The 26,447-nt window shown below is 42.1% G+C and overlaps 1 protein-coding gene across 18 annotated transcripts in view; it reads left to right on the top strand.

Moving 5' to 3' along the window:
* Nucleotides 1-26,447, top strand: part of PDE4D (phosphodiesterase 4D) — a 1,048,840-nt gene that overhangs the window by 771,578 nt on the left and 250,815 nt on the right. The window contains exon 1 of one of the 18 annotated variants that reach the window (XM_061618490.1): nucleotides 709-919. The exons of 15 other annotated variants lie outside the window; for them this stretch is intronic. In XM_061618490.1, the coding sequence (XP_061474474.1) occupies nucleotides 831-919 (89 nt within the window). In that variant the 5' untranslated portion in view covers nucleotides 709-830. Of the gene's footprint in view, nucleotides 1-708; nucleotides 920-25,322; nucleotides 25,389-26,447 lie in introns of those variants that run through there. 2 more of the 18 variants (XM_061618509.1, XM_061618536.1) reach the window with 2 other exon arrangements.

Genomic DNA, 26,447 nt, shown 5'->3' with positions numbered 1-26,447 from the left:
ATTAGGTCTATGTGTGATTGGGTGGCTCCACTCGGTGATGATTGTTATGTGAGCAAGCCCTGAATTAAATCTTTTGACTGAGGCTGAATATGCACCATACATTTAAAGTACATTCCCCACCCCAAAGAACCCTGAGAATATGCAATTATTATCCAGATGGCATCCAGGAAAGAATATTAGTAGTATTTATTCATTACATATTTTTTTAAAAAAACCCTACACTTCCTCCAAGAACTGAACCCTGAGCTCCTCAGTTCCAATGTGACACTCTAGCCTCTGGTCTCAGGCTGCATATACACCATACACATAAAGCACATCTACACCCCAAGAATCCTGGGAACTGAAGTTTGTTTAAAGTGCTGGGAATTGTATCGTTGTGAAGGATAAACTACACTTTTCACCTTTGTTTGATTTCAGCCTAAACCCATCAATATGTTCTTGAACGGAGATACATGTCATTTTAAGTTTGCAGCGAAGAACAAGGGGGCTGTTAGCTACTTCGGTGCTTTGCTCCTGTGCCCTGCGTCCTTCTTAGTAACACATCATTTGCTGTCTCTTAATCGGTGCTATATTTATAAACAGCTTTACTACGAGAGTTTTCTCCCTTCAGTAATGAGATAAGGCCCCTGAATGCAGCCAGTGTTCTTGCACAGGGCAAGTGTCACACTGCAGGAAATCCTGGTTATCCTTTCTACCAGCCTCAGCACTGCCAGAGCACAGCCTGAGGAATGGACATTCCATCACAGTACTTTTCTGATTAGTGGAAGGCACCTCCAGCTCCACAGCAGGGTTTCTCTCCATACAGTCAGAGGATTGCTTCCAGTCTGTAAATGGCCTTCGTCTGGGACCCTCTGGGAATATCTGCCCCTCCTCGTTTGTCTCCAAGGAATAAGAGATTTCTTTTCTTGAAATCATACAGGTATCTGAACTTGCCTCGTGTGGGTTGATGTTGTTGACAGTTCAGTCTATCTATAGTTTTGTCTAAGGCCCATAGTGCTGAGTGAAACAGGGATTTCTTGTCAAATTGCAGCTGCATTCATAAGCATTTCTCGTGTTTTGTATGCTGTCTTGTAATACTAGCCTTTTAAATAAGCAGCTGCAAAGTTTAAAAGATTAGTTTGACATAAGTATATCACACTTAAATTAACAATTTAAAATGGAAAAAATTTGAATGAACATTTCAGAGCAAGGTAAACACATTTAATGGAATCTTAGCAAATGGCTGAATTTGGATATTCAGTGATCTGTGTCAAATGCTATAGAATAGCAACTGAACTTGATGCTTCTGAGATTTAGGGATCGGCTTTGAAGTTTGTCTTAAATTACAAGTATCCTGATGAAAGCAATGTGACTTACTTCAAAGCAGATATCCTTAGGTTCAGTGTATAAAGCTGCAGTCCTAACTCCACTTACCTGGGAATAAGTTCCATTGAATTTAATGAGACTTGAACCTATGTTGTAGTAGATGTGGTTAGGATTGCATAAATCATCATGTTAGGCCACAATATTCCTTTCCTTACCTGTGTTCTGCAAATATAAGAAAGCCAAACAAAATGCATTACAGACATTTCTCTCAGGCAGGGTGAGATGGGAACACAAATGGTAGCGTGTCATTACTGGACATTTATTGAAAAACTTACTGGTGATAGTTGGCCAACCTGCTTTGTTGGTTTTCAATTTCATCTTATTCTGTAGGAAACAGTTTTTATCTGGCTTGATTTTTCTTATATGTTCTTGTTTGATTTAATATACATGTGCATTATTGCTTCTTCATTTTGATAATATAACTAAATATTTTAAGCACATGTTTAAGTTGCAATCCTTTACTCAATTACCTAGGGATAACATCCACATGAATTCAAGAGGAGACTTGCATTGGATTGCATGTTAGGTTAACATTTTTTCTCATTGTAAGGCAGGTTTTTCATGTTCATGCAAAATGTTCCCCCCTTCCAAGCACACATTACAGTACTATTACACAAACAATGTTTACATACCACTAAACTCAAATACAAAATAAAAGTCAGTTTCAACATCCATTCATAAAATTATGTTCATTGTTGGAAACAAATTATTTACCTGTCACATTTTGTATTATTTATGAACATACGCAATACCCAAATAAATATATGTTATGATTTGTAATATAATTGATTTGTCTAAAGAAAACTGATTTCCAGATCTTAATACATAATTCACTTTTCTTTGGTTTGTTATCATTATTCCATGATTTAGCACAAGGAATTTAAGTTAAAATTTAAGTTAAAATATATAAAATATATATAATATATAAATATATAAAATATATAAAAATATATAATTATATATATAAATATATAATGAATATATAAAATATATAATAATTTAGTTCTTGTTTATTATAGCTGTGAAAGATTAGGGTATTATTTTTTGCCATGCTAGATAGGCTTTTCACTTTTGCGCAAATAATTTGTGTTCAGAAAACATGCCAGATGAGGTGTGTTCTGAAGCAGAAAACCTCCATGTATTTATCTCAGTCCACCAGGGACAATTTGCACTAGGGAATGGACTTTTGGAAATGTGCCCTGGATATGCAAAAAAAGAAAATAAAATAAAAGGACAAAAACAATGCTATATGAATTTAAAAAACAAACAGACCTCAAGACTACGGATATCTCATTGTTGGATTAGACTGAATGTTTTTAGCTGTGACAGCATCACTTATTTGTCTGGTTAGCAGGGGTGAAAAAAGGGAGAGCCATCCTGGTTGCTGGTTTCTACTTCCCCCGAAACAATGCTGACTGTTTGGTTAGAAGATCCTAGTACACAACAGTATGCATGCTTCCTGACGCTACGTGGTGGGATCTCTGGATTGAGGCCAGAATGTATATTTATTAATACACCCTTTAACAACTTTACTGTGAGGAAATTGTAGAGCCAGCATGGTGTAGAGGTTAGAACATTGGCCTATGACTGGGAAACCCAGGGTCAAATACCCATTCAGCAATGAAGCTCACTGGGGGAGCTTGAGCCAGTTACTGTCTCTCAGCCTGGCCTACTTCACCAGCTTGTCATGAGGATAAAATGAGGTGGGGAGAGAATCGTATACATTTCCCTGAGCTTCTTGGAGGAAAGACAGAATATGATAAATAGACAGGCACTAGAAGGTACTCCTATGGACCATTAATCCATTTCTTTCTCCTCTCCAGACTTTACAGTGTTAAATCTCCAGTCACCCAGTGAGCTTCATGGCTGAGAGGGGTTCAAGTCCTGGTCTCCCAGATCACAGTCCAACACCCTAACCATTATATCACTCTGGCTCAAGGATATTAATTTTATCATAGAATAGTTGAGTTGGAAGGGGTCTATGAGACCATCGAGTCCAACTCCCCTGGTCAGTGCAGGAATCCAACTTAAAGCATACCCAGTATATCTTGAATGTAACACATGCTATCAAGTGTATTGCATTTTTAAGGTTTTCAGAATTTTTTAGAGGTGTGACTTGGGGTGGGTATTATATAACTGTTCTTAGAGTAAATGTCCTTAATAAAATGAAAATATACAGATTATTAATCATACTTCACAGTTGAAAATGAAATGCAGGATTCAAAACTTTCATATAATTTTGTAAATTGGCACTTTTTCCCATTCACCCTTTAGGTTATATGTTGAAAATGGTGATAGAATGTTGTAGGACTTTGCTTCACTGTAACTCAAGAATGTTGCCTTCCTCAGCTGACAGTTCTCTCCACGTCACTAAAATATCTTATGACAGTGTCAATATCAATAAACTTCTAAAAATTAACACATCCCAATAGTTGCTTCCAAGTTTTCAGAGCTGTTCTCTTTTCCGCTTGTGCTCTGGGGTATTCTGTTACTTGAAAATCGATTTGAGAGTAAGGGAAAAGCATAAACTCTTATATCTTAACAATACATAAAAACCTTGCAAAAAAAAAGCATTAGCAAAAGATACTACGGGTTCTTTCCTATTTTGAACTGGATTTGGACAGATAGCCCTTCAGAGTGCTCGTTCAAGTAGAGGACTGCCCTCTGTAAAGTAGGACACATGGCTTCTCTTCTAAGTGAGGACAACAAAAAGGGGGGGGGAGCACCAAAATAAGGAAATGCAAAGTAGACACACTCTGATGCTACTAGTGATGGGCTGTTTATTAAGCTGAACACATTTTAGAGAACTCCGACAGGAATGACAAACACCACTCACTTCCTTCACTCTGATAAATTCTGGAACAAAGAGTTCTAAACAACAACAATGGCATTCTGAACGGGAGCATCGGCTTGAGATAGAATGATCTGCGGATACATTATAACAGTACAAATAATTTGTTATTATTTGAATCTCGTTGATTCAGAATTTGTAGAAGTGAACAGTGTTGGTAGCCCCTGACGAAGGAGAGTTCTCCGAAACCTGTTGAGCTTAATAAACAGCCTTTTATCAGTAGTGTTGGAGTGTGTCTCCTTTTTGTTTCCTTCTCTTTTTTGAGGTAGGGAAATCATGGGAATGGGGTTTCTGGGAAGTTTGGGCACCAGTGTGGATAAATTGGCTCATCTGCTGCTTTCCCGTGCTGTGCTGAAGCTGCTATCCATGCAGCGTAAGGACATAAGAAGAGCCTGCTGGATTAAGCCAGTGGCCCATCTAGTCCAGCATACTGTTCATACAGTGGCCAACAAGATGTCTGTGGGCATTTTTAAACATGCGAAATGAGGTACTGTTCTTTAAAGCATTTCCAGGCCTGTGTGAGGCACTGACCCTTAATGGAACTCACTGCTGTTTTCTGGTTTTGGGGCCATACCTCAATGACAGAGTATCTGGTTTACAGGCTAAAGGATTCGATTCCCAGGATATCCAGGTAGGTCTGAAATCCTGGAGAGCTGCTGTCAGTCAGTGCAGACTATGCTGAGCTAGATGGATCAATGGTCTGGCTCAGGATAAGGCAGCTTCCTATGTTCCTAAGTATTTTTAATATCAGGTATTAAGCTTTAAAAGATATTTAAGCTTTTATCTCTGTAAGCTGCTGGAAAATGCAACAAATAAATACTTTGTGGAGGTAATTGATGCTGAATGTTTCCATTAGCTCTTTTCCTTGTTGCATTCCACATATACACTGCCCTGAACTGCTGGATTACTGCAGTGCACTCTGTGTGGGGCTGCCCTTGGCCTTGGTTCAAAAGCCCCAGCTGGTGCAAAATGGGGGGGCAGATTGCTAATGGGAGCCTATGGCTGATGACATGTGACACCACTTTTAAAACATTGACACTGGCTGCCCATCTGCTACCAAGCCAGGTTCAAGGTCCTTGTATTAATTTACAAAGCCCTAAACAACTTCAGTCTAGGGTATCTTAGGGACCGCCTGAACACTTATATCCCAGCTCGATCACAGAGATCATTTGCAGGAGCAGCTCTGGTTGTCCCCTGAGTTGCCGAGGCTCACTTAACATTGACATAAAATCAAGCCTTCTTGGAATGCTCTGCCAACAGAGATTCAGCAGGCGCCTTCTGTTTTAACTTTTAAGCACCTGCTGAAAACCTTTCTGTTTCACCAGGCTCATGCAGGCAATTAAGAACATGCTCTTTTCATGACAATTAACCTTTGTTTTAGTTGTATTTTTAATTATATATATATATATATATATAACATATATGGTTGTTATTTTAAACATGTTGTAAATTGCTTTGATGCTTTCATCAAATAGTGGTATACAAATACCTTTATAAATAAACAAATAAATAGCAGCAGTTAGAAGGCGTATAGAATCACAGAGATGGAAGGGGCCTATAAGGCCATCGAGTCCAACCCCCTGCTCAATGCAGGAATCCAAATTAAAGCGTACCCAACAGGTGCCTGTCCAGCTGCCTCTTGAATGCCTCCAGTGTTGGAGACCCCCCACCTCCCTAGGTTGTTGGTTCCATTGTTGTACCGCTCTAACAATTAGGAAGTTTTTTCCTGATGTTCAGTCAAAATCTGGCTTCCTGTAACTTGAGGCCATTATTTCGTGTCCTGCACTCTGGGACGATCGAGAAGAGATCCTGGCCCTCCTCTGTGTGGCAACCTTTCAAGTACTTGAAGTATGCTATCATATCTCCCCTCAGTCTTCTCTTCTCAAGGCTAAACATGTCCAGTTCTTTCAGTCTCTCTTCATAGAGCTTTGTTTCCAGTTCCTTGATCATCCTCATTGCCTTCCTCTGAACCCATTCCAATTTGTCTGCATCATTCTTAAAGTGTGGTGTCTAGAACTGGGTGAAGGACTCAAAATGAGGCCTAACCAGTGCTGAATAGCATTCACCTTTTTTGCAGCCACAGCACACTGTTGGCTCATATTCAGCTTGTGTTCAACAACAATCTCAAGATTCTTCTTGCATGTAGTATTGGTGAGCCAAGTATCACCCATCTTATAACTGTGCATTTGGTTTCTTTTTCCTAAGTGTAGAACTTTGCAATTATCCCTGCTAAATTTCATTCTGTTGTTTTCAGCCCAATGCTTCAGTCTATCAAGATCCCTTTGAATTTTGTTTCTGCCTTCCAAGGTATTAGCTACTCCTTCCAATTTTGTATCATCTGTAAATTTGATAGGCATTCCCTACACGTCATCCAAGTCATTAATAAAAATACTGAAGAACACTGAGCCCAGGACCAAGCCCTGCAGTCCCCCCCTCACTACCTCCCCCCAGTTTGAGAAAAAAACATTGATAAGCACTCTTTGTGCAATTCTGTCACCAACTGTGGATCCACCTGATAGTTGTTCTATACAGCCCACATTTAGCTACCTTGCTAAAGAGAATATCATGGGACACTTAGTCAAAAGCTTTGCTGAAGTCAAGATATATTGTGTCCATAGCATTCCCACAGTCTACCAGGGAGGTTACCTGATCAAAAAAGTAGATAAGATTAGTCTGGCTGGATTTGTTCTTGATAAATCCATGTTGACTTCTAGTAATCACTGCATTGTTTTCAAGGTGCTTACAGACTGACTGCTTTATAATCTGCTCCAGAATTTTCCCATGGATCGATGTCAGGCTGACTAGTCTGTAGTTCCCAGGTTCTTCCTTTTTGCCCTTTTTGAAGATTGGGACAACATTTTCCCTCCTCCAGTTATCTGGCACATCACCCATCCTCCACGATTTTGCAAAGATAATAGACAATGGTTCCAAGAGTTCTTCAGCCAGTTCCTTCAATACTGTAGAATGCAGTTCATCAGGCCCTGCAGATTTGAACTCATTCAAAGTGATCAGGTATTCCTTGACTGTTTGTCTATCAGTTTCAAGCTGCAATCCTGCCCCTTCAACTTCATGTTTCCCAGGAAGGTCATAGACCCTCTTTTGGGAGAAGACTGAGCCAAAGTAGGAATTGAGCACTTCTGTCTTTTCTTTGTCATCTGTTATCATTTTGCCATCCTCATTGAGTAGCTGTGCCACCATTTCTTTTCTCTATCTTTTACTATGGATGTACATGAAGAAAGATTTTTTTGTTGCTTTTGGCATCTCTCTCTAACCTCAGCTCATTCTCAGTGTCAGCCTTCCTGGTACCATTCCTACAATTCTGTGCTACCTGTCTGTACTCTTCCTTTGTGGTTTGGCCTTCCTTCCACTTCCAATATGTGTCCTTTCTTGTTTTCAGGTCATTTCTAAGCTTTCTGTGAAGCCACATTGGCTTCTTCTGCTGTCTTCCCCCTTTTTTCCTTGATGGAATTGTTTGGTATTGTTCTCTTTAGAATTTCCTCTTTTAGAAACTCCCACCCATCTTGAACTGCTTTTCTCGTTAAGGTTAAGGTTGCTTGCCACAGAACCTTACTTAACATTGTTCTGAGTTCATTAAAATCGACTTTCCTGAAGTCCAGAGTACACATGTGGCTACTCCCAGCTTTTGCTTCCTTTAAAATCAGGAACTCTAGTATAGCATGCTCTCTTTCCTCCAGAGTACCCATAACTGACACTTCATCCACTAAGTCATCTCTGTTGGTTAGAATCAAATACATGTTACATTCTTAGCAAACTTGGCTCTGAAAGAAAATACTGCAACTTAACATTTCTTGAACAGCTCTGGTCCCAATACAAATCGTCCAGGGACACCAGTATTTCTTTCCTTCCATTGTGAACAGAAAGTGGCAAGTTTCAATGACAGACAGCTTTTTTTAACGGATTAGGCAAATTCATGGTGTGATTCAGAAGACTGAACCTGTTGTGAGCCTTCCAATACTAGAAAATCCACTAGCTGTATTATTATGTTATCTTAGAGACTGTATTTCTATGAAAGCAGCAAAAGTGCTGACAGCTATGCATCTGTACAGCTCAACTTCCCCCGATACACAAATAGGTAATAAATCTGAAACACTGAAAGAATGACAGACTTAACTAACTTTATTAAAATGTGATAAAGCTAACAAAATGCCAAAATGGTTTTAAAGGAAGCCAGTTCATGTATAGTTTGGGGGATTTATTTTCTTTTTTACTATGTTACAATGGTTTGTTTTTAGTGTTTTCCTTCCTCTCTACAAGATGTGTTGTTTCACGTGATAAAAGAGGGGGGCAATTCACAGAGCTATCTTTTTCATCTTATTTCAATTCACATGTATCGAATGTGCACATACCAATAGGCCATTGTGAACATGATTAATGCTGCAGTCCTATACGTACTTACTTGAATCCAATGGGTCTTTCTTCCAAGTAGACATGTATAGGTTTACGCTAGTGATGGGCTCTGTTTCTGCAATAATCAGATTTGCCATTGAATTAATTGTTATTGCTGATATTTATTTATTTATTTAAAATATTTCTATCCTGCCCTTCTACCCTATAATAGGGCACTCAGGGTGGCTTACAAAAATAAAATCAGACATATACATAATAAAATTGTAAGCAGTAAAATCACAAAAACATTAAAATAAATTAAAATACATAAAATACTATATATATATATATATATATACACACATACACACACACACACACACATACATATATAGGGATTGGTACTAAAGGGACTACAAAGATAAAATTTAATGTAGAAGATATAAAATCAGTGTCAGGCTCTACCTTCAGTCCCTCCCAAAGGCCCTCTGGAACAAGATCGTTTACAGAAGTCTCCGGAAAACCAACAGGGAGGGAACAGAGCGAATTTCTCTATCTCTATCTTTGTGGAGGGAATTTTGAAGTAGCAACTCTGCACCTGGGTTGTGATTCATTCTTTTTTCCCAATTCTTTTTTTAAAACTCGCTTTGAAATCATCGATAGTGTGAGTGATACTTTTATCCATCTACTTTCTATGTGAGCTCTTCAAATGTGTATTCCCTTTCCCTGATGTCAGTGAAGTGTTGATTGTAACTGACAGACAGAAAGCAGCAGGGTGAAATGATGTATTGATTGTAAGCAGCAGGGGGGAATATCCTGACGATTATCTGCCTTAATCTGTCTGCTCTGCAGTGCGCCTGAAAAGGAATTATAAACAGGCAATCGTTACAGAGTTCAGAATAAAGATTGATACCAATGGAGGCTAGTGAATAAATAGCTCTTATAATATTGACAATTCTCTGCAAAGCAATATATATAAATATATCGGAGGAGATCTGAAAAATGAAGAGATTATTATTATCATTATTTGATTTATATCCCGCCCCTCCTCCCAGCAGGAGCCCAGGGCGGCAAACAAAAGCACTAAAAACATTAAAACATCATAAAAACAAACTTTAAAACACATTAAAACAAAACATCTTCAAAAATATTACTTTAACAAAGCTATCAAAACATCTTCTATGATTAAAAACATTTTTAAAAAGAAAGTTTAAGAACGTATTAACAAGCAATTTCAACACAGATGCAGACTGGGTTAGGTCTCAACTTAAAAGGCTTGTTGAAAGAAGAAAGTCTTCAATAGGTGCCAAAAAGATAACAGAGATGGCACCTGTCTAATATTTAAGGGGAGGGAATTCCACAGAGTAGGTGCTGCCACACTAAAGGTCTGTTTCCTATGTTGTGCAGAACGGACCTCCTGATAAGATGGTATCTGCAGGAGACCTTCATCTGCAGAGCACAGTGATCGACTGGGTATATAAGGGATAAGATGGTCTTTCAGGTATCCTGGTACCAAGCTGTATAGGGCTTTGTACACCAAAACTAGAACCTTGAACTTGGCCCAGTAGCAAATGGGCAGCCAGTGCAATTCTTTCAGCAGTGAGGTGACATGTTGGTGATACCCTGCCCCAGTGATCAATCTCAACTCCGCATTTTGCACCAGCTGCAGCTTCCGGACCAACCTCAAAGGCAGCCCCCCATAGAGCGGATTACAGTAATCCAGCCTGGAGGTTACCAGTACATGGACAACAGTGGTCAGGCTATCCCAGTCCAGAAACGACTGCAGCTGTCTTACCAGCTATTGGAGGAAAAAGGAATCAGATCATTAACGACCCTCAGAGGGCCACACTTAAAAATGAAACATTAAAAAAGAAGAGGATTCCATCCCTAGTTTACACTGGAAAGCAATAGGTGGGTGACAGTGGAAGTTGGTCCATTAGAGCAAATGGGACACTACCCCACCAAGTCAGTATGCCCTCAGCCAATCTCCACCAATCTGCCTTCTCACTTACAACCAACCCAGATGGGCAGCATTATCTGTCAGTTTCCCCCTCCTTAGTTTCAGCATTGCTGTTGCAGAACTTAGCAGGAAGACAGATGGGGACAAAACTAGAATTAGTTGGGTTTGCCTGGCTGTGGCTCCACCTACTATTGGCCTCCCTGCCTTTTGCCTACCAGTCCCAGTGGGTACTAGCACCACTGCTGGGTGAGAAAATCCTTGGAGCTTGTTGTGGGCAAACTACCTGTTCTTGTTAATGGTAGCTGTTTACCACACACACAAACACATTCAGTCCATGCAAGGCCTCAGTTTTTTTGCATAGATTGAAATTAAGCTTAAAGTGGAAGATTCAGAACAGACAAGAGGAAGTACTTATTCACACAGTACCTAGCTCAACTGTGGAATTTGCTTCCACAAGGTGTGGTGACGTCCACCAGTTTATAGGTTTTTAAATGGGAATTGGGCAGATTGATGGAGCCAATGTTATTCATTAATCTAATCTAATCTAATCTATTTATTAATTTATTTATTGCATTTGTATACCAGTCCATAGCCGAAGCTCTCTGGGCGGTTTACAACAATTAAAAACATTAAAAACAAATATACAAATTTAAAAACACATTTTTAAGAAGCAATTTAAAAACACATGTTAAAATGCCTGGGAGAAGAGGAAAGTTGACCTGGTGCCGAAAAGATAACAGTGTTGGCTCCAGATGCACCTTGTCAGAGAGATAATTCCATAATTTGGGGGCCACCATTGAGAAGGCCCTCTCCCTCCCCTCTAATTTATGAATCCCTTTCCATAAAACATCCTGAAATGATTTAACAAAGCAAAACAAAAATCAGTAAAACTTATATAAAAGCAGTTTATATCCAATGCAAATACAGACTAGAATAAAAATCTCCACTTAAAAGGCTTGATAGAAAAGGAAGGTCTTCAATAGTTGCTGAAAGGACAAGAGATGGCAACTGTCCAATATGTAATGGGAGGGAATTGCAAAGGGTAGATGCCACCACGATAAATGCCTAATTCCTATATAATATGGAATAGACCTCCTGATGAGAGGGAGGTCATCTTCTGCAGAGCGCAGTGATCTGTTGGGTGTGTATAAAAACATGGAAATGGACTGCCTTCAAGTCAATTCCAACTTATGGCGACCCTAAGCGGTATTCAGAGGTGTTTTACCATTGCCTTCCTCTGAGGCTGAGAGGCAGAGCCCAAGGTCACCCAGTGAGCTAAGGGGTGAGATTATATTTTGGGTATCCTATTCCCAAATTGTATGGGGCTATCTAAACATGATGGCTGTGAACTGCCTCCAGGATCAGAGGCAGCGTATTTCTGGATGCCAGTCTTTGGGGAATAGCAGCAGGAGAGGGCTACTGCGATGTCCTGGTTGTAGGCTTTCCATAGGCATCTGGTTGTCCACTCTTTAGATAAGCCTTTGGTCTGATTCAGTAGGGTTGTTCTTATGTTTTCAGGACAAATTGGTCATTGTTTCATTAGTTAAATACTATTGGAAAATCTATATAATTAGTACATTTTTATATTGCAGACCTTATGTTGTGATTAAATGCTACAATCTTACTTAGAATTTTTTAAATTAGAAGTTGCTCTGTCAATCATTACTCTATTCCTTATTCCCTGAATGTTTTGATTCTTGAAGAATCAATAATAATCGCCTTTTTGCCAGCTGTGATTCTGATTTAACCTTTTAAAAAATGACTTCTATAATATAGGTATCAGAATTAATATGGGATATGTGAAAGTGTCCAAAATTTGACTGCTAGAGGGAGAAAATCTATACATATGCAAAGATCAGACTAGGAAAACCACAAAAGCTCTATTTACAGATACAAGTACTTTATTTATATTGCATCTCCACTGGAAGAAACAATACAAATACTCAATACAGACTTCATAATATCTGATTGGGAACGTTCCACAGGCTCAAGCAGTTGCTCATCCCCTCTTACATAGGGATTCCTCCTTCCTTTTCCCAGTTTGCACAACCATAGTTTGCTGTGGAATTTAAAATGGGAAACTGAAAAAGGCTAACCAAGATTGTTTCCAAACTATGCTTTGCAAACCTCCTTCAAACCATCATTTCCAGTTATGGTTTATTCTTGGTTAGTGAAAACCACTGTTTTCCCAATTAAGATACCATAACAACTATAGTTATGAAATCAGGAAAGTGGAGGAGGGAATCCATGTGTGAGGGAGAATCCAAACTGGGATTGGGACATGACATCTGAATTGAGCCACTTAAGTTGTCCTAACACAGTTCATGTGGCATGTGTTCCGTTTGTGAAGGGGGCATTCAAGAACCTTGGATTTATTTTTTCTTGTTAAACACAGTACTCCTAATAACAACCAAGAAAGCATGCATAGGACTGAGATGTAAAAGTGCAACCTTATGCACTCTTACATGGGTGTAAGCCCCACTGAACTGAATGCAGCTTGCAGCTAAACTTTGGAATGAGGTATAAGCAAATAAGCATTCCTGGCCTGCCGTTTCCTAAGCTTTGCAAGGTATTTGTATTCCCCTGTGCCCTGGAAAAAAATGACTGTATAAATAATGTCAGTCTTTCAGTCACAATAGAAGATTCAGTATTGTTTTTGATGTTCCTTTGTTTTACTCCCCAGTCTGTTTTCCTTCTTTGGTTTCCATCTAGGATGTTTCTTCTGGCTGAGATGCCTTGTCATGTGGTTGTGAAGAGCTGCCAGCCATTGACTTCCTTAGGCAATTGTTTGGGCGGTTTATATGAAAAGAGAGACGTTTGGTCCAGTCATTTAATTATTTCATATCCCCCCCATCTTGATTGTCAAACCTGTCTCTAACACACATTATTTTAATGTTGCTATTGCTCATTAACCCGGAGATATGTTAACTGCATGTAAATATTTAGATCAGAGCTGTCAGATGTAAGGCCTGGGAACTTATCAGGCTCCTTGGGATCCCCAGTGCAGTTCTCAGTACACTTGCCACATTCTACACAAATTAGCGAAGCATCTTCAGGGCTAGGAAATGGTGCCCTTAGCAAGACAAAGGGGCTGACCTGCCAATGGCACTTTCTACCAGTGGTGGAGTTGTTAATTTTGAAGTGAGTGCTTACCACGACAGCTCCAATAGCAGCAATGATGATCCATTAATACACATATGCGTGTGCACACAGAGAGCATAGCAGTGCACAGCATAATATCCAATTTGTTAAGTAATCTTATGCATAGTTGAATAGGATTGTGTGCATAGCTACCTGGGAATATGCCCCATTGAACTCAGTGGTACTTACTTCAGCCTGCATGAGTTCAAATGGTAAAACACATTCAGCTTTAACGAAAGACCAACAACTCAGCTGAAATGCAACCTTTAGCTTTTAATTAGGAATGTAAACAATCATGGAAAGAACTGTTACTGTTTAAATAGCTTGTGTGAAAGAGGAAACCTATCAAAGAAAAGCAAAGAACTTTTGCTTGATTATTTTCCTCATTCTCTGATTTCCTCTCAGCTAATCGGTCACAAAAAAACCGTTAAAGCCCTATTATCAACTCATTTACTTGCTAGAGCAAGGAGGCTCTGTCAGTTACCCAGGCCCTTCAACAGGTGACATCATTGCTGCTGCTCTGAAAAAAGTATCAGAGCTGCACTCCCTTGTATCCCCACTACACCACTGCTTACTACACCTCAACCCCCGGGGGCAGAGCTGTAACTCAGTTGTAAAACATCTGCCTTCCATGCAGTTTCAATCCCTGGCAGTTTCAAGTAGCCTGGGTATGTCTCCTGTCTGAAACCCTGGAGAGCCACAGCCGGTCAGTGTAAAGAGGGTTAGGTGAGCTAGGTGGACCCAGTGGTCTGACACAGTATAAGGCAGTTTCCTATGCTCCCATTTCATTTAAATTGCATATTATTTATTAATCTTACCTTTATCCCCTCCCTTCCTTTCATCATAGAAACCCAAGGAGGCATACATGTGGTTCCCAGTTGATCTCCCATCCAGGCACTGACAGGCCCACCACACCTGCTTAACTTCAGCAAGGTAGTGGTCTCATGTGCCTTCAGACCACAGTCTGGGACCATGCAAATTGCAAAGTATGTATAGAAAGTGTGCCATCGCTAGCTGCAGCCAGTTGAAAGTGGTAGTGGCCTCTACAATTATGGCATGTCAGAGGGTTTTGGAGGTCCAGCAGTGGCATGTGAGAAGGAGGCTTTGTTGAAGAGGACTTGTGAGCTGCTGTTAGGGGCTCAGGTGAGAAGGGCTGGCAGTTGCTCTGGTGAAGAGATTTTGGTAAGCAAGGCGGGGAAAAGTGGTGCATTGTTCAGCACTAGTCATATGGCCAAGCCCCTTTCTCCATGAGAACCAATGCAGAGGAGCTGGGTGCAAAATGATGATTGTAGCCCTTGGACATATACAGGAGTGTAGTGAGACAATTTTCATTGGGTGGGCACAGACATAAATTGGGGTGGGGCAGAAGGGTTGGGGCATTGGTCACTACAAAAGAGGTTTCTGGGGGAGTTTTCTTAGGTAATGACAAAAATAAAGCCCAGTTTATGCATTTTAATTAGTAACTATGATTTGTGCCGTTTACAAAAAAGCAAATCAAATTTATTTATTGCTTATTTATTTATTTATTTTATTATTTGATTTATATCCCACCCTTCCTCCCAGCAGGAGCCCAGGGCGACAAACAGAAACGCTAAAAACACTTTAGAACATCATAAAAAAACTTAAAATACATTAAAACAAAACAATGTTGAAAACATTTTTTAAAAAGCTTTAAAAACATTTTTTTAAAAAAGGATTAGAAACATATTATTAAAGAAAACATATTAAAAGCAATTCTAAGACAGACGCAGACTGTTTATTTATTTGATAAATAAATCCCTTTCTCCCTGTAGGAGCCCAGGGCGTCAAACAAAAGTACTAAAAACACTTTAAAACATTATAAAAACAGACTTTAAAATATATTAAAACACAACAACCATTAAAAGCATATTAAAACAAAACATTTTTACACAAGCTTTAAAAACATTTAAAAAAAGGTTTAAAAATGTATTAAAAAGCAGTTCCAACACAGATGCAGACTGGGATAAGGTCTCTACATAAAAGGCTTGTTGGAGGAGGAAGGTCTTTAATAGGCACTGAAAAGATAACAGACATGGTGCCTGTCTAATATTTAAGGGGAGGGAATTCCAAATGGTAGGTGCCACTACACTAACAGTCTGCTTCCTGTGTTGTGCACCACCAAAACTAGAACCTTGAACTTAGCCCGGTAGCTAATAGGTAACCAGTGAAATTCTTTCAGTAGCAGAGTGACATGTTGGTGATAACCTGCTCCGGTGAGCAGTCTCACTGTGGCATTTTGCACCAACTGCAGCTTCTATACCAACCTCAAAGGTAGCCCCACATAGAGCGCATTCTAGTAATCCTACCTGTTACCAGTGCATGGACAAAAGTGGTCAGGCTATCCGCAGCTATCTTACCATCTGAAGCTGGTGAGAGGCACTCCTAGTCACGGAGGTCACCTGGGCCTTTAGTGACAAAGATGGATGCAGAAGCACCCCCAGACTCCGGATTTCTGACACCTCAACCAAATCTTCTGATGACCGCTCCCAAGGGCTTCATATAGAAGCAGCATGGGGGACAAGATGGTACCCTGTGGCACCCCACAGCACAACTGTAAGGTGGCCAAAATACAATCACCCAATGCTATTATCTGATAACGACCCTGGAGATAGTATCAGAACCACTGTAAAACAGTGCCTCCAATACCCATCTCACCAAGTTGGCCAGAAAGATATCATGGTCAATGGTATCAAAAGCCGCTGAGAGATCAAGTAAGAATAACAGAGTCACATTCCCCCTGTCCTTCTTCTGATAAGGTCATCCATCAGGGTGACCAAGGCCGATTCAGTCTTACAACCAGGCCTGAACCTAGACTGGAATGGGTCAAGATAATCTGGTTCATCCAAGAGTACTTGCAATTGCTGCACCACAACCCTCTCAGTCACCTTCCCTAGGAAGGGGGTATTTGCCACCCGGCACTAGTTGTCGCAGACCAATGGGTCCAGGGTGGGCTTTTTCAGGAGCGGTTGAATCACCGCCTCTTTCAGAGCAGCTGGAACCACTCCCTCCCACAATGATGCGTTCACCACACCTTGGAGCCACTGCGTCAACCTCCCTCGGCAAGCTTTAATAAGCCAAGAAGGGCAAGGGTCGAGAGGACATGTTGCTGGCCGTATTGTTGCAAGCACCAAGTCATCAGGCTACATCAACTGAAGCTGCAGCAGACGTTGCACTGGACACCTCACTGGGGACTACAATAGATGTGGATGGAGCATCAAGATTGCTACAGAGGTGAGCATCCTTACCCTCAAAGTGCCTTGCAAACAATTCACAGTAAACAGAGAAGGGCCGGGATCTCTTCTCAATCATCCCAGGGTGCAGGACACAGAATAATAGGCTCAAGTTGCAGGAAGCCAGATTTCGACTGGACGTCAGGAAAAACTTCCTAACTGTTAGAGCCATACGACCAATTACCTAGAGAGGTAGTGGGCTCTCTGACACTGGAGGCATTCAGTAGGCAGCTGGACAGCCATCTGTCGGGAATGCTTTTGATTTGGATTCCTGCGTTGAGCAGGGGGTTGGATTTGATGGCCATGATTTCATGGCTGCTTTGACAACTATGGGGCTATCTCAATTAATATCTGGCCCCACCCATAGAGCAGGTCATACCCTCGACCTTGTTTTTTACGCGGGATGGGAGGATGAGGGGAGATATGATAGCACTCTTCAAGTACATGAAAGGTTGTCACACAGATGATCCAGGAGTGACGGATCTTTCCATAACTCCCCTGTCATGGACGGACCATTACCTAATCAATTTTCGGCTAACTGCGACTCATACCCCCCGCTTGGAGAAGGGGCCTATTAGGATGGTCCGCCCTAAGAGATTAATGGATCCGGGTGGATTTCTGACAGCTCTTGGGGAATTTCCTGTCCTTCAAGTAAACGATTCTGTCGAAGCTCTGGTCACTCTTTGGAATAGTTCAATGACCAGGGCTATAGACACAATAGCTCCTGAGCGTCCCCGTACACGTGCTAGGATAAAATCAGTCCCATGGTTTTCTAATGATCTGTTGGTGATGAAACGCACTCATAGGGGTCTAGAGCGACGTTGGCGGAAAACTCGCAGCGAATCTGACCGACTCCTGGTTAAAATATTTTCAAGTATTTACTCAGCCACAAGACGAACTGCGCAAAAGGCTTTTTTTACGGCTTCTATTTCTTCAGCCGTCAATCAGCCAGCAGAACTTTTCCGAGTAGTCAAAGGCCTGCTTAATTGTGATCATTCTGAAATTACAGAAGATCTCTCTTCAACTCGTTGTCAGGAATTTGCTACTTAGTTTGCGAATAAAGTCGATCAGATCCGTTCCGACTTGGACGCTAATATTGATGTAGTCCCTAAGGATGTACCTCCAGCCTCTGTCTGTCCTATTAAGATGGATTCTTTTCAACTTGTTCAACCTGGAGATATAGATAAGCTTCTTGGAGGAATGAGGCCTACCACCTGTCCACTTGACCCTTGTCCCTCCTTGATCTTGAAACAAGCTAGAGGAGGACTGACCACATGGGTATGTGGGGTGGTTAATGCCTCCCTCCACCAAGGCTCTCTTCCAAGTTGCTTAAAGGAGGCACTTGTACGACCATTACTAAAAAAACCCTCCCTAGACTCACTGTGTTTGAGTAATTATCGACCTGTTTCCAACCTACCTTTTCTTAGTAAAATAATAGAGCAGGTGGTGACCATCCAATTGCAACATTTCCTAGTGGAAACAGATTATCTCGACCCACTCCAATCTGGTTTCAGGCCTGGCCATGGGACTGAGACGGCCTTGGTCGCCTTGGTGGATGACCTTCGTAGGGAACTAGACAGGGGGAGTGTGTCCCTGTTAATTCTTCTAGATCTCTCAGCGGCCTTCGATACTATCGACCATAGTATCCTCCTGGACCGCCTAACCAGGATGGGGCTAGGGGGCACTGTCTTGTGTTGGCTCCACTCTTTCCTGGAGGGTCGGACCCAGAAGGTAATATCTGGAGACTCTTGCTCAGCCCCTTGGCCCCTGACTTGTGGGGTGCCACAGGGCTCTGTCCTTTCTCCTTTGTTATTCAATATCTATATGAAGCCGCTGGGTGAGGTCATCCGGAGGTTTGGAGTTCAATACCATCAATATGCAGATGACACCAAGCTTTATTTCTCCTTTCCTCCTGATGCCAAGGAAGCCGTCCAACCCTTGAACCAGTGCCTGTCCGCAGTGATGGATTGGATGAAGGAGAACAAGTTGAAATTAAATCCAGACAAGACAGAAATGCTCTACGTCAGTCGTGGGACAAATCTGGAAATAGGGAATCTACCTGTATTGGACGGGGTTACACTCCCCCTAAAGATGCAGGTTCGCAGTTTGGGGGTGCTTCTGGACTCGGCCTTGAATCTGGAAGCCCAGGTCTCTGCAGTGTCCAGGAGCGCTTTTGCCCAGCTAAGACTGGTTCGCCAACTGCGCCCGTTTCTAGAGACGTCCGATCTGATGAGGGTAACGCATGCCCTAGTTACATCTCGGCTTGATTACTGCAACACACTCTACGTGGGGCTGCCATTGAAGACAGTTCGGAAACTTAAACTGGTTCAACGAGCAGCAGTGAGAATGCTGACCGGGGCCGGCCTTCGAGCACATACTACCCCCCTGTTACAGCAACTCCACTGGCTGCCGCTGTGTTTCCGGACTCAATTCAAAGTGCTGGTGTTAACCTTTAAAGCCCTACACGGCTTGGGCCCTGCCTATTTGTCCGACCGGTTGTCTTGTTATGAACCCTCCCGTGCATTGAGGTCCTCTGAGGATATGCTTCTTGTGATTCCGTCAGCCTCACAAGCTCATTTATCAAGAACTAGAGATAGGGCGTTCTCTGTCATCGCTCCCAGACTCTGGAATGCTTTACCAATAGAGGTACGGTTGGCCCCTTCGCTTTTGGCATTCCGCCGCCAGGTTAAGACACTCCTTTTCCAGACGGCGTTTAAACTAAACGCAGAATAGGAATTTTAACAAATTACGATAGTAGCATAAATTTTTTGTATGTTTTTTAACTTGTTGATTGTATGTATTGGGTGTATTGTATAGTTTTTATTCTATTGCTGCTGTCCGCCGCTCTGAGTTTCTGGTTAGAATAGAGCGGGCTAGAAATATTTTAAAATAAATAAATAAAATAAATACAACAATGGAACCAATGGAACCAATTACTTAGGGAGGTGGTGGGCTCTCAACACTGGAGGCCTTCAAGAGGCAGCTCTCAACACTGGAGGCCTTCAAGAGGCAGCTGTCAGGTATGCTTTGATTGCATTCCTGCATTTAGCACGGGGTTTGACTCAATGGCCTTATAGGCCCCTTTCAACTCTACTATTCTGATTCTATGAAGTTTGTTTTTCGTTGATGAACAACTGAACACCTGTATGGTGTCAACACATGTGTCAAAGTTGAGAATGAATTTTTACATACAGCTGTAGATGCACCAAAGGTGAATCCTTAAGCATACACAGTGTGCATGTGTGGAAAGGCTTATTTGTACAGGTACAATGTTTTAGTAAGCTTGTGAACGGCCAGTTCAGTTCTCCTGAGGCAGCTGCTTCCTGGAACTAACTACCCTGGTCTCTTTGCCCTGCCAGGAAAGCAATTAAGAGAAGTTTCACTTTAAAAATTAAATTAATAGCTGTGAACTTCACTTTTCATAAGGCAATGCCTGACAGCATGTCACACAGGAACTATACATCTCCCTAAACTACAGGTGCTAGAATCAACTGTACCAGCACACAATCTCTGTTCTACAGAAAGGCCCTGGGCCAGCCAGCTAACACTCCTTCTGATGGGTCTACCAGCAAATCTCACACACCCTGTTTTGGTAGTAAGTAATTTTGCATTAGAAAAGTTAAGTAAGGTGCATTACTATTTTTCAACTTTTTAAAACAAACTAAGGATCACAAGCTGAATATGAGTCAACAGTGTGATGTGGCTGCAAAAAAGGCAAATGCTATATTAGGCTGCATTAACAGAAGTATAGTTTCCAAATCGCGTGAAGTATTAGTTCCCCTCTATTCAGCACTGGTTAGGCCTCATCTTGAATACTGCGTCCAGTTCTGGTCTCCGCACTTCAAGAAGGATGCAGACAAACTGGAACCAAGCCCTATGAGGAGAGACTGAAAGAACTGGGCATGTTTAGCCTGGAGAAGAGAAGACTGAGGGGAGATATGATAGCACTCTTCAAGTACATGAAAGGTTGTCACACAGAGAAGGGCCGGGATCTCTTCTCAATCATCCCAGAGTGCAGGACACGGAATAATAGGCTCAAGTTGCAGGAAGCCAGATTTCAACTGGACGTCAGGAAAAACTTCCTAACTGTTAGAGCCATACAACCAATTACCTCGAGTGGTAGTGGGCTCTCTGACACTGGAGGCATTCAGTAGGCAGCTGGACAGCCATCTGTCGGGAATGCTTTTGATTTGGATTCCTGCGTTGAGCAGGGGGTTGGACTTGATGGCCTTATAGGCCCCTTCCAACTCTACTATTCTATGAAGAAATGCCCCCCAGACAGTGTTCCAGCTCCCCATTGCCTAGGCTAAGTTAGTACGGTCACATTATTTTATTTTATTTATTTAAAACATTTCTATCCCACCCTTCTACCCTATAATAGGGCACTCAGGGCAGCTTACAAAAATAAAATCAAACATGTACATAATAAAATTGTAAACAGTAAAATCACAAAAACATTAGGCTTCCTGGGCCTTGGAGAGCCAGCTCACTCACCTCTCTGCTTCTTCTTAGGTCCTGCCCTGGACTAGGCTAGACCCAAAAGTCTAGACATACCCACCAGGTGCACTAATAACACCCACCACCTACAGAGGCTGGCTGAGCACTACAGGGGAGGGGGAGATGCTCTGTATTGCATAACAATACTGCCCTTCCTGCTTTCCTGCCTCCAATTGAAAACCACTAGGTTTGCCAACTCCCTCCCCCTTCCATCAAGATTTGTGTTCACTTCATTCACACCTTTAACTCTTATATTTTCTTTTTTTGCATTCCCTTGGTAACTTTTCCCTGCCCCTCTCTTTGGATGCCTAAACTGTATTTATAAAAGCTCGACTGAAGTTTTAAGTTACTGCAATGGTAGACATTTGGGAACTGAAGGAAAATTTCATTTGGGGGAGGGTAGAATTATCATTTGGCTGGGCAATGCCCTCATTCCCCCCCCCAAGTCACTACACCCCTGGATATATACTTGATGGGAAGTTTGGCCCCATAAGCCATTTGAACTTGCCAGCTCTGATTTAGACTGCAATGCTTTCTTGCTTATTTCCTTGGAAACTGCTAGTAAAAGGGTGATGACTCCATAGATGAAAATATCCTAGGGTGTATTGGTGTCTGGAATATTGGAAACCCCAAGAAGACAAACCTTTGCCTCCATCTTACAAAAAACCCAAATGAATATATATATATAACATTTATATTCTCTTTTCTTTCATCATAGAACCCAGGGCAGTATACATACATGTTTCCCATCCAGGCACTGACCAGACCCAGACCGGCTTAACTTCAGCAAGGTGGTGGTTTCATGTACCTTCTGACCATAGCCTGGGACTTTTCATTGTGATGACTGAGACATGTAGATGACATTAATCTTCTCTTTCAAGCACAATATCTGCTTGGGGACCTTCCATAAACTATGCTATACCTGAAGAAGAAGTTAGCAAAACTTTGACAAATGTGCCATTGCTTGAAATAGGAGAAAGTATATGATTGGCAGAGAGAATTTAAACAGCCTTTAAAAAAAAAGGTGTGATGTACTTTATGGACAATTAATGTTGTCTGTCTTATTAAAGGGTAAAGATTTTTTAAAAGTGGTGATATGACAAAAATGTACCATGGGAATGGGACCTTTGCATCTAATGCACCTACTATTAGATTCTGTTCTTTGTAATTTAGTCTCAGTGACTAATGAATAAACATCCTTAGGAAGGAGCCTTAAAATGTATTTATTGGGTCTGATCCCTAAAAGATTAGGCTGGTATAACATACTGAAACTTGGGTGTTCTTTTACAGGGCACTTTAGCATCTTTCAGAATTGGTAAGAACTGTCCAAAGTTGCTTTAGAGAAATAAATGCTGATTGTGATTTTAACACCCCACCCACCCATCTACAAGGATTTTGGTTTTAAATGTGAAGACTCAGTCTGTGACTTCTACTTCAGCAACATTTAAAAAATCCTAAGGCTGCTATAAATAGAGCAAACATCAGACATGATACCCAATACATTAGGTAAACATGTTGACATGAGTTCAGCATGTACTGTGCCAGAATACAGTAACTTAATTTCTAGGAACTGCGCAGATAAAACTGGCATACCGAGTCAACTGGGATGCTCTTTTTTCATGTTTGGTTAGCACTAGTCATTTATATGACAGTGATAAAAATAATTAAGGCTGCAATCCTGTACATGGGAGTAACCTCATCAGAACTCACTGGGACTTACTTCTGAGTAAATATGTATGGGATTGCACTATAAAATACATGTTGCTTATTTAGTCGTGGTGGTAATCTCTTTTTTTTAAAAAAAAATGCTTGTACATTTCTAAAATATGCTTTGCAAATATTTTGTGCACATACTGAAAAATTATAGGTACACTAAAACAAACAAACACTAAACCAATCCTACTGATGCATTTCAGGGACAATATGACCGAGTAGATCCAAGGTGTGGTCAACGTGTCTTTGTGAGAGGGAGTGGTCCCAGCCACCCTGAAAGAGGCAATGATCTGACCGCTTCTGGAACCATTGGTTTGTGGCAACTACCACCCGGTCACATACACTCCCTTTTTAGGGAAGGTGATCTAGATTGTTGTGGCACAGCAATTGCAAGCACTCTTGGATGAAACAGATTATCTTGACCCATTCTAATCTGGCTTGGTTATAGGACTGAATTGGCCTTGGTTGTCCTGATGGATGACCTTTATTGGGCGAAGGACAGGGGAAGTGTGACCCTGTTATTCATACTTGATCTCTCAGCAGCTTTTGATGCCATTGACTATGGTATCCTTCTGGGCCATATTGGTGAGATGGGTATCGGAGGCACTGTTTTACAGTGGTTCTGATCCTATCTCCAAGATTGTTTTCAGAGAATAGCATTGGGTGACTGGCTGGCAGTTGTGCTGTGGGGTGCCGCAGGGTACCATCTTGTCCCCAATGCTGTTTAACATCTATATGAAGCCCCTGGGAAAGGTCATCAAGAGATATGGGGTGAGGTGTCAGCAGTACACTGATGATATCCAGCTCTATTTCTCTGTAACATCTGAATTGGGAGAGACTGTGCAAGCCCTGGACTGGTGCCTGGGCTCTCTGGTGGGCTGCATGAGGACCAATAAACTGACTTTCAATCCTAGCAAGATAGAAGTGCTGTGGGCTGGTGGTCCCCAAGTTCAGATAATTGTTCAATTACCTGCTTTGGATGGGGTTGTACTCCCTCTGAAAGAGCAGGTCCGTAGTCTGGGGGTGCTCCTGGATCCACCTGCGTCACTAGAGGCCTAAGCTAGGAGTGTCTTTTACCAGCTTTGGCTGATAAAGAGAGCTATTTCTTGACTGGGATAGCTGTTGTCCATGCACTGGCAATCTCCAGGCTGGATTATTGTAATGTGGTCTGTGTGGGGCTGCCCTTGTTGGTCCGGAAGGTGCAGCTGGTGCAAAATGCAGCAGCGTGATTGCTCACTGCTCACCAACATGTTACCCTACTGCTGAAAGAATTGCACTGGTTGCCCATTAGCTGCTGGACCAAGTTCAAGGTTCTAGTTTTGGTATACAAAGCCCTACACAGCTTGGGACCAGGATATCTAAAAGATCGTCTTATCCCTTATATACCCAGTTGATCGCTGCGCTCTGTAGGTGAGGGCCTCCTGCAGATATCATCTTATCAGGAGGTCAACATAAGAAGCAGAGCTTTAGTGTTGTGGCACTGACACTTTGGACTTCCCTTCCCTTAAATATTAGACAGGTGCCATCTGTTATCTTTTTGGTGCATACTGAAGACCTTTTGTCTTTCAACAAGCCTTTCAAGTAGAGACTTTGTCCCATTCTGCATCTGTGCTGGAATTGCTTTTTAAGTTGTTTTTAAAATTGTTTTTTAAAGATGTTTTGTTTTCATACGTTTTAAAGGCATTTGTATTTAAGATGTTTTAAAGTACTTTTAGTGTTTTGTTTGCCGCCCTCAGCAATATACTTAGCAGTTTTGGAAACATTGGTGGCGAGGTGGGAGGGAAGTGGGCTTATTACTGACATTTGTCAAATCTAAATATGGCAAAATATTGTTAATTGTTGATGTGCGGGCACATTATTTAGCATGACACAGATGGTGCATTTACTTTTTCTGCGTGTTAGCCAAGTGGAGCCTGCTGTGATCATAGTTCCCTTTCAGAAACACATCCATCCTTTCATGCTATTGCCAGCCGTCTATTACTATATGAACCACCAGGGAGCAGGTTCAAGTTTCACTTGAAAGGCTGGTAACTGAAGCTCATTCTGAAAGTGCAACTGGTTGTAGCCTTGTTCTGCCTGTCCCTTGTTCCAAAGGTGTCACAGTGCTTTAGTGTCAAAAAATAGCACATTGCAGCATGCGCTTCTCTCTGTGGACAAACAGTGGTAGTGGGGGAGTGTGTGTGGGGGTGCAGGGTAACACAACTCCAGGCTCTTTTTTCCGAGCACAACCACTGATGTTATCTGCTGAAGAGCCAAGGAAGAGGTGGAATCTCTTTGCTCTGGCAACTGTTTGCTGCTGCTGCCTGCCTGCCTGCCTGCCTGCCTGCCTGCCTGCCTGCTTGCTGCTGCTGCTGCTTGGCTACCACCACCACCACCACCCTTTCCTGGTTGGACTTCTGCTCTGCGTGGACCACACCTTGCAGGACCAGGCCCCAGGTACTCAGCCAGCTGTGGCTGATTTTTTCCACCTGTCCCTTCTCTGGAGGGGATACATAAGCCGGCTGGCTGAGGTGGCTCCTGCTTTGTCTGCCTTTTTCTGGGTCTTCAGTTATGTGCCTGGGAGAGAGGACTCGGAGTCAAGTGGGGAGATTTGAGCCCCCCCCCAATTAGTGTAGTGACAGGTAGAGGGAGATATGGTGTTGTGAGGAGGACTTGCCAGGTAAGGGGAACGCAGCCCAGGCAGTTAACAACTGTGCCTTGTTCCGGTGCTCCCCACACCCACAGGTTTGTTGGTTGTCCTATCAGCCAGCTCTCAGGACTCTGGATGGTGCTGCTATATGCCAGATCGGTACATAATAAGATCTCCCTCATTCATGATTTAATTGTGGGTGAGGCAGCCGATCTGGCATGTATAACTGAGACCTGGGTGGGTGGGCAAGGGGGAGTCAGTCTCTCCCAGCTATGTCCACCAGGGTACCTGGTCCAGCATCAGGGTAGACCTGAGGGTCGGGGAGGGGGGTTGCTGTGGTCTATAGGAGCTCCATGTTCCTCTGCAAGCACCCTGTCCATGTGACTACTGGTCTGGAGTGTTTGCACCTTATGTTAGGTCCGCGGAACAGACTGGGGATTCTGTTGGTGTACCGCCCACCCCGCTGCCCAATAGACTCCCTAGCTGAGCTGACGGAGGTGGTCTCAGGTGTACTGTTGAGATCCCCCAGACTGTTGGTTCTGGGGGATGTCAGCATCCATGCCGAGGCCACCTTATCCGGGGCGGCTCAGAATTTCATGGTCTCCATGACAACCATGGGACTGTCCCAATATGCCATTGGCCCAACACATGTAGCAGGGCATACTCTAGATTTGGTTTTTGCGTCTGGACATG

This window comes from Rhineura floridana, chromosome 1 (assembly GCF_030035675.1).
Source record: "Rhineura floridana isolate rRhiFlo1 chromosome 1, rRhiFlo1.hap2, whole genome shotgun sequence".
In the NCBI taxonomy this organism is placed as follows: domain Eukaryota; kingdom Metazoa; phylum Chordata; class Lepidosauria; order Squamata; family Rhineuridae; genus Rhineura; species Rhineura floridana.
The sequence above is the reverse complement of the archived record's forward strand: the minus strand, read 5'-3'. Positions and strand labels throughout refer to the sequence as shown.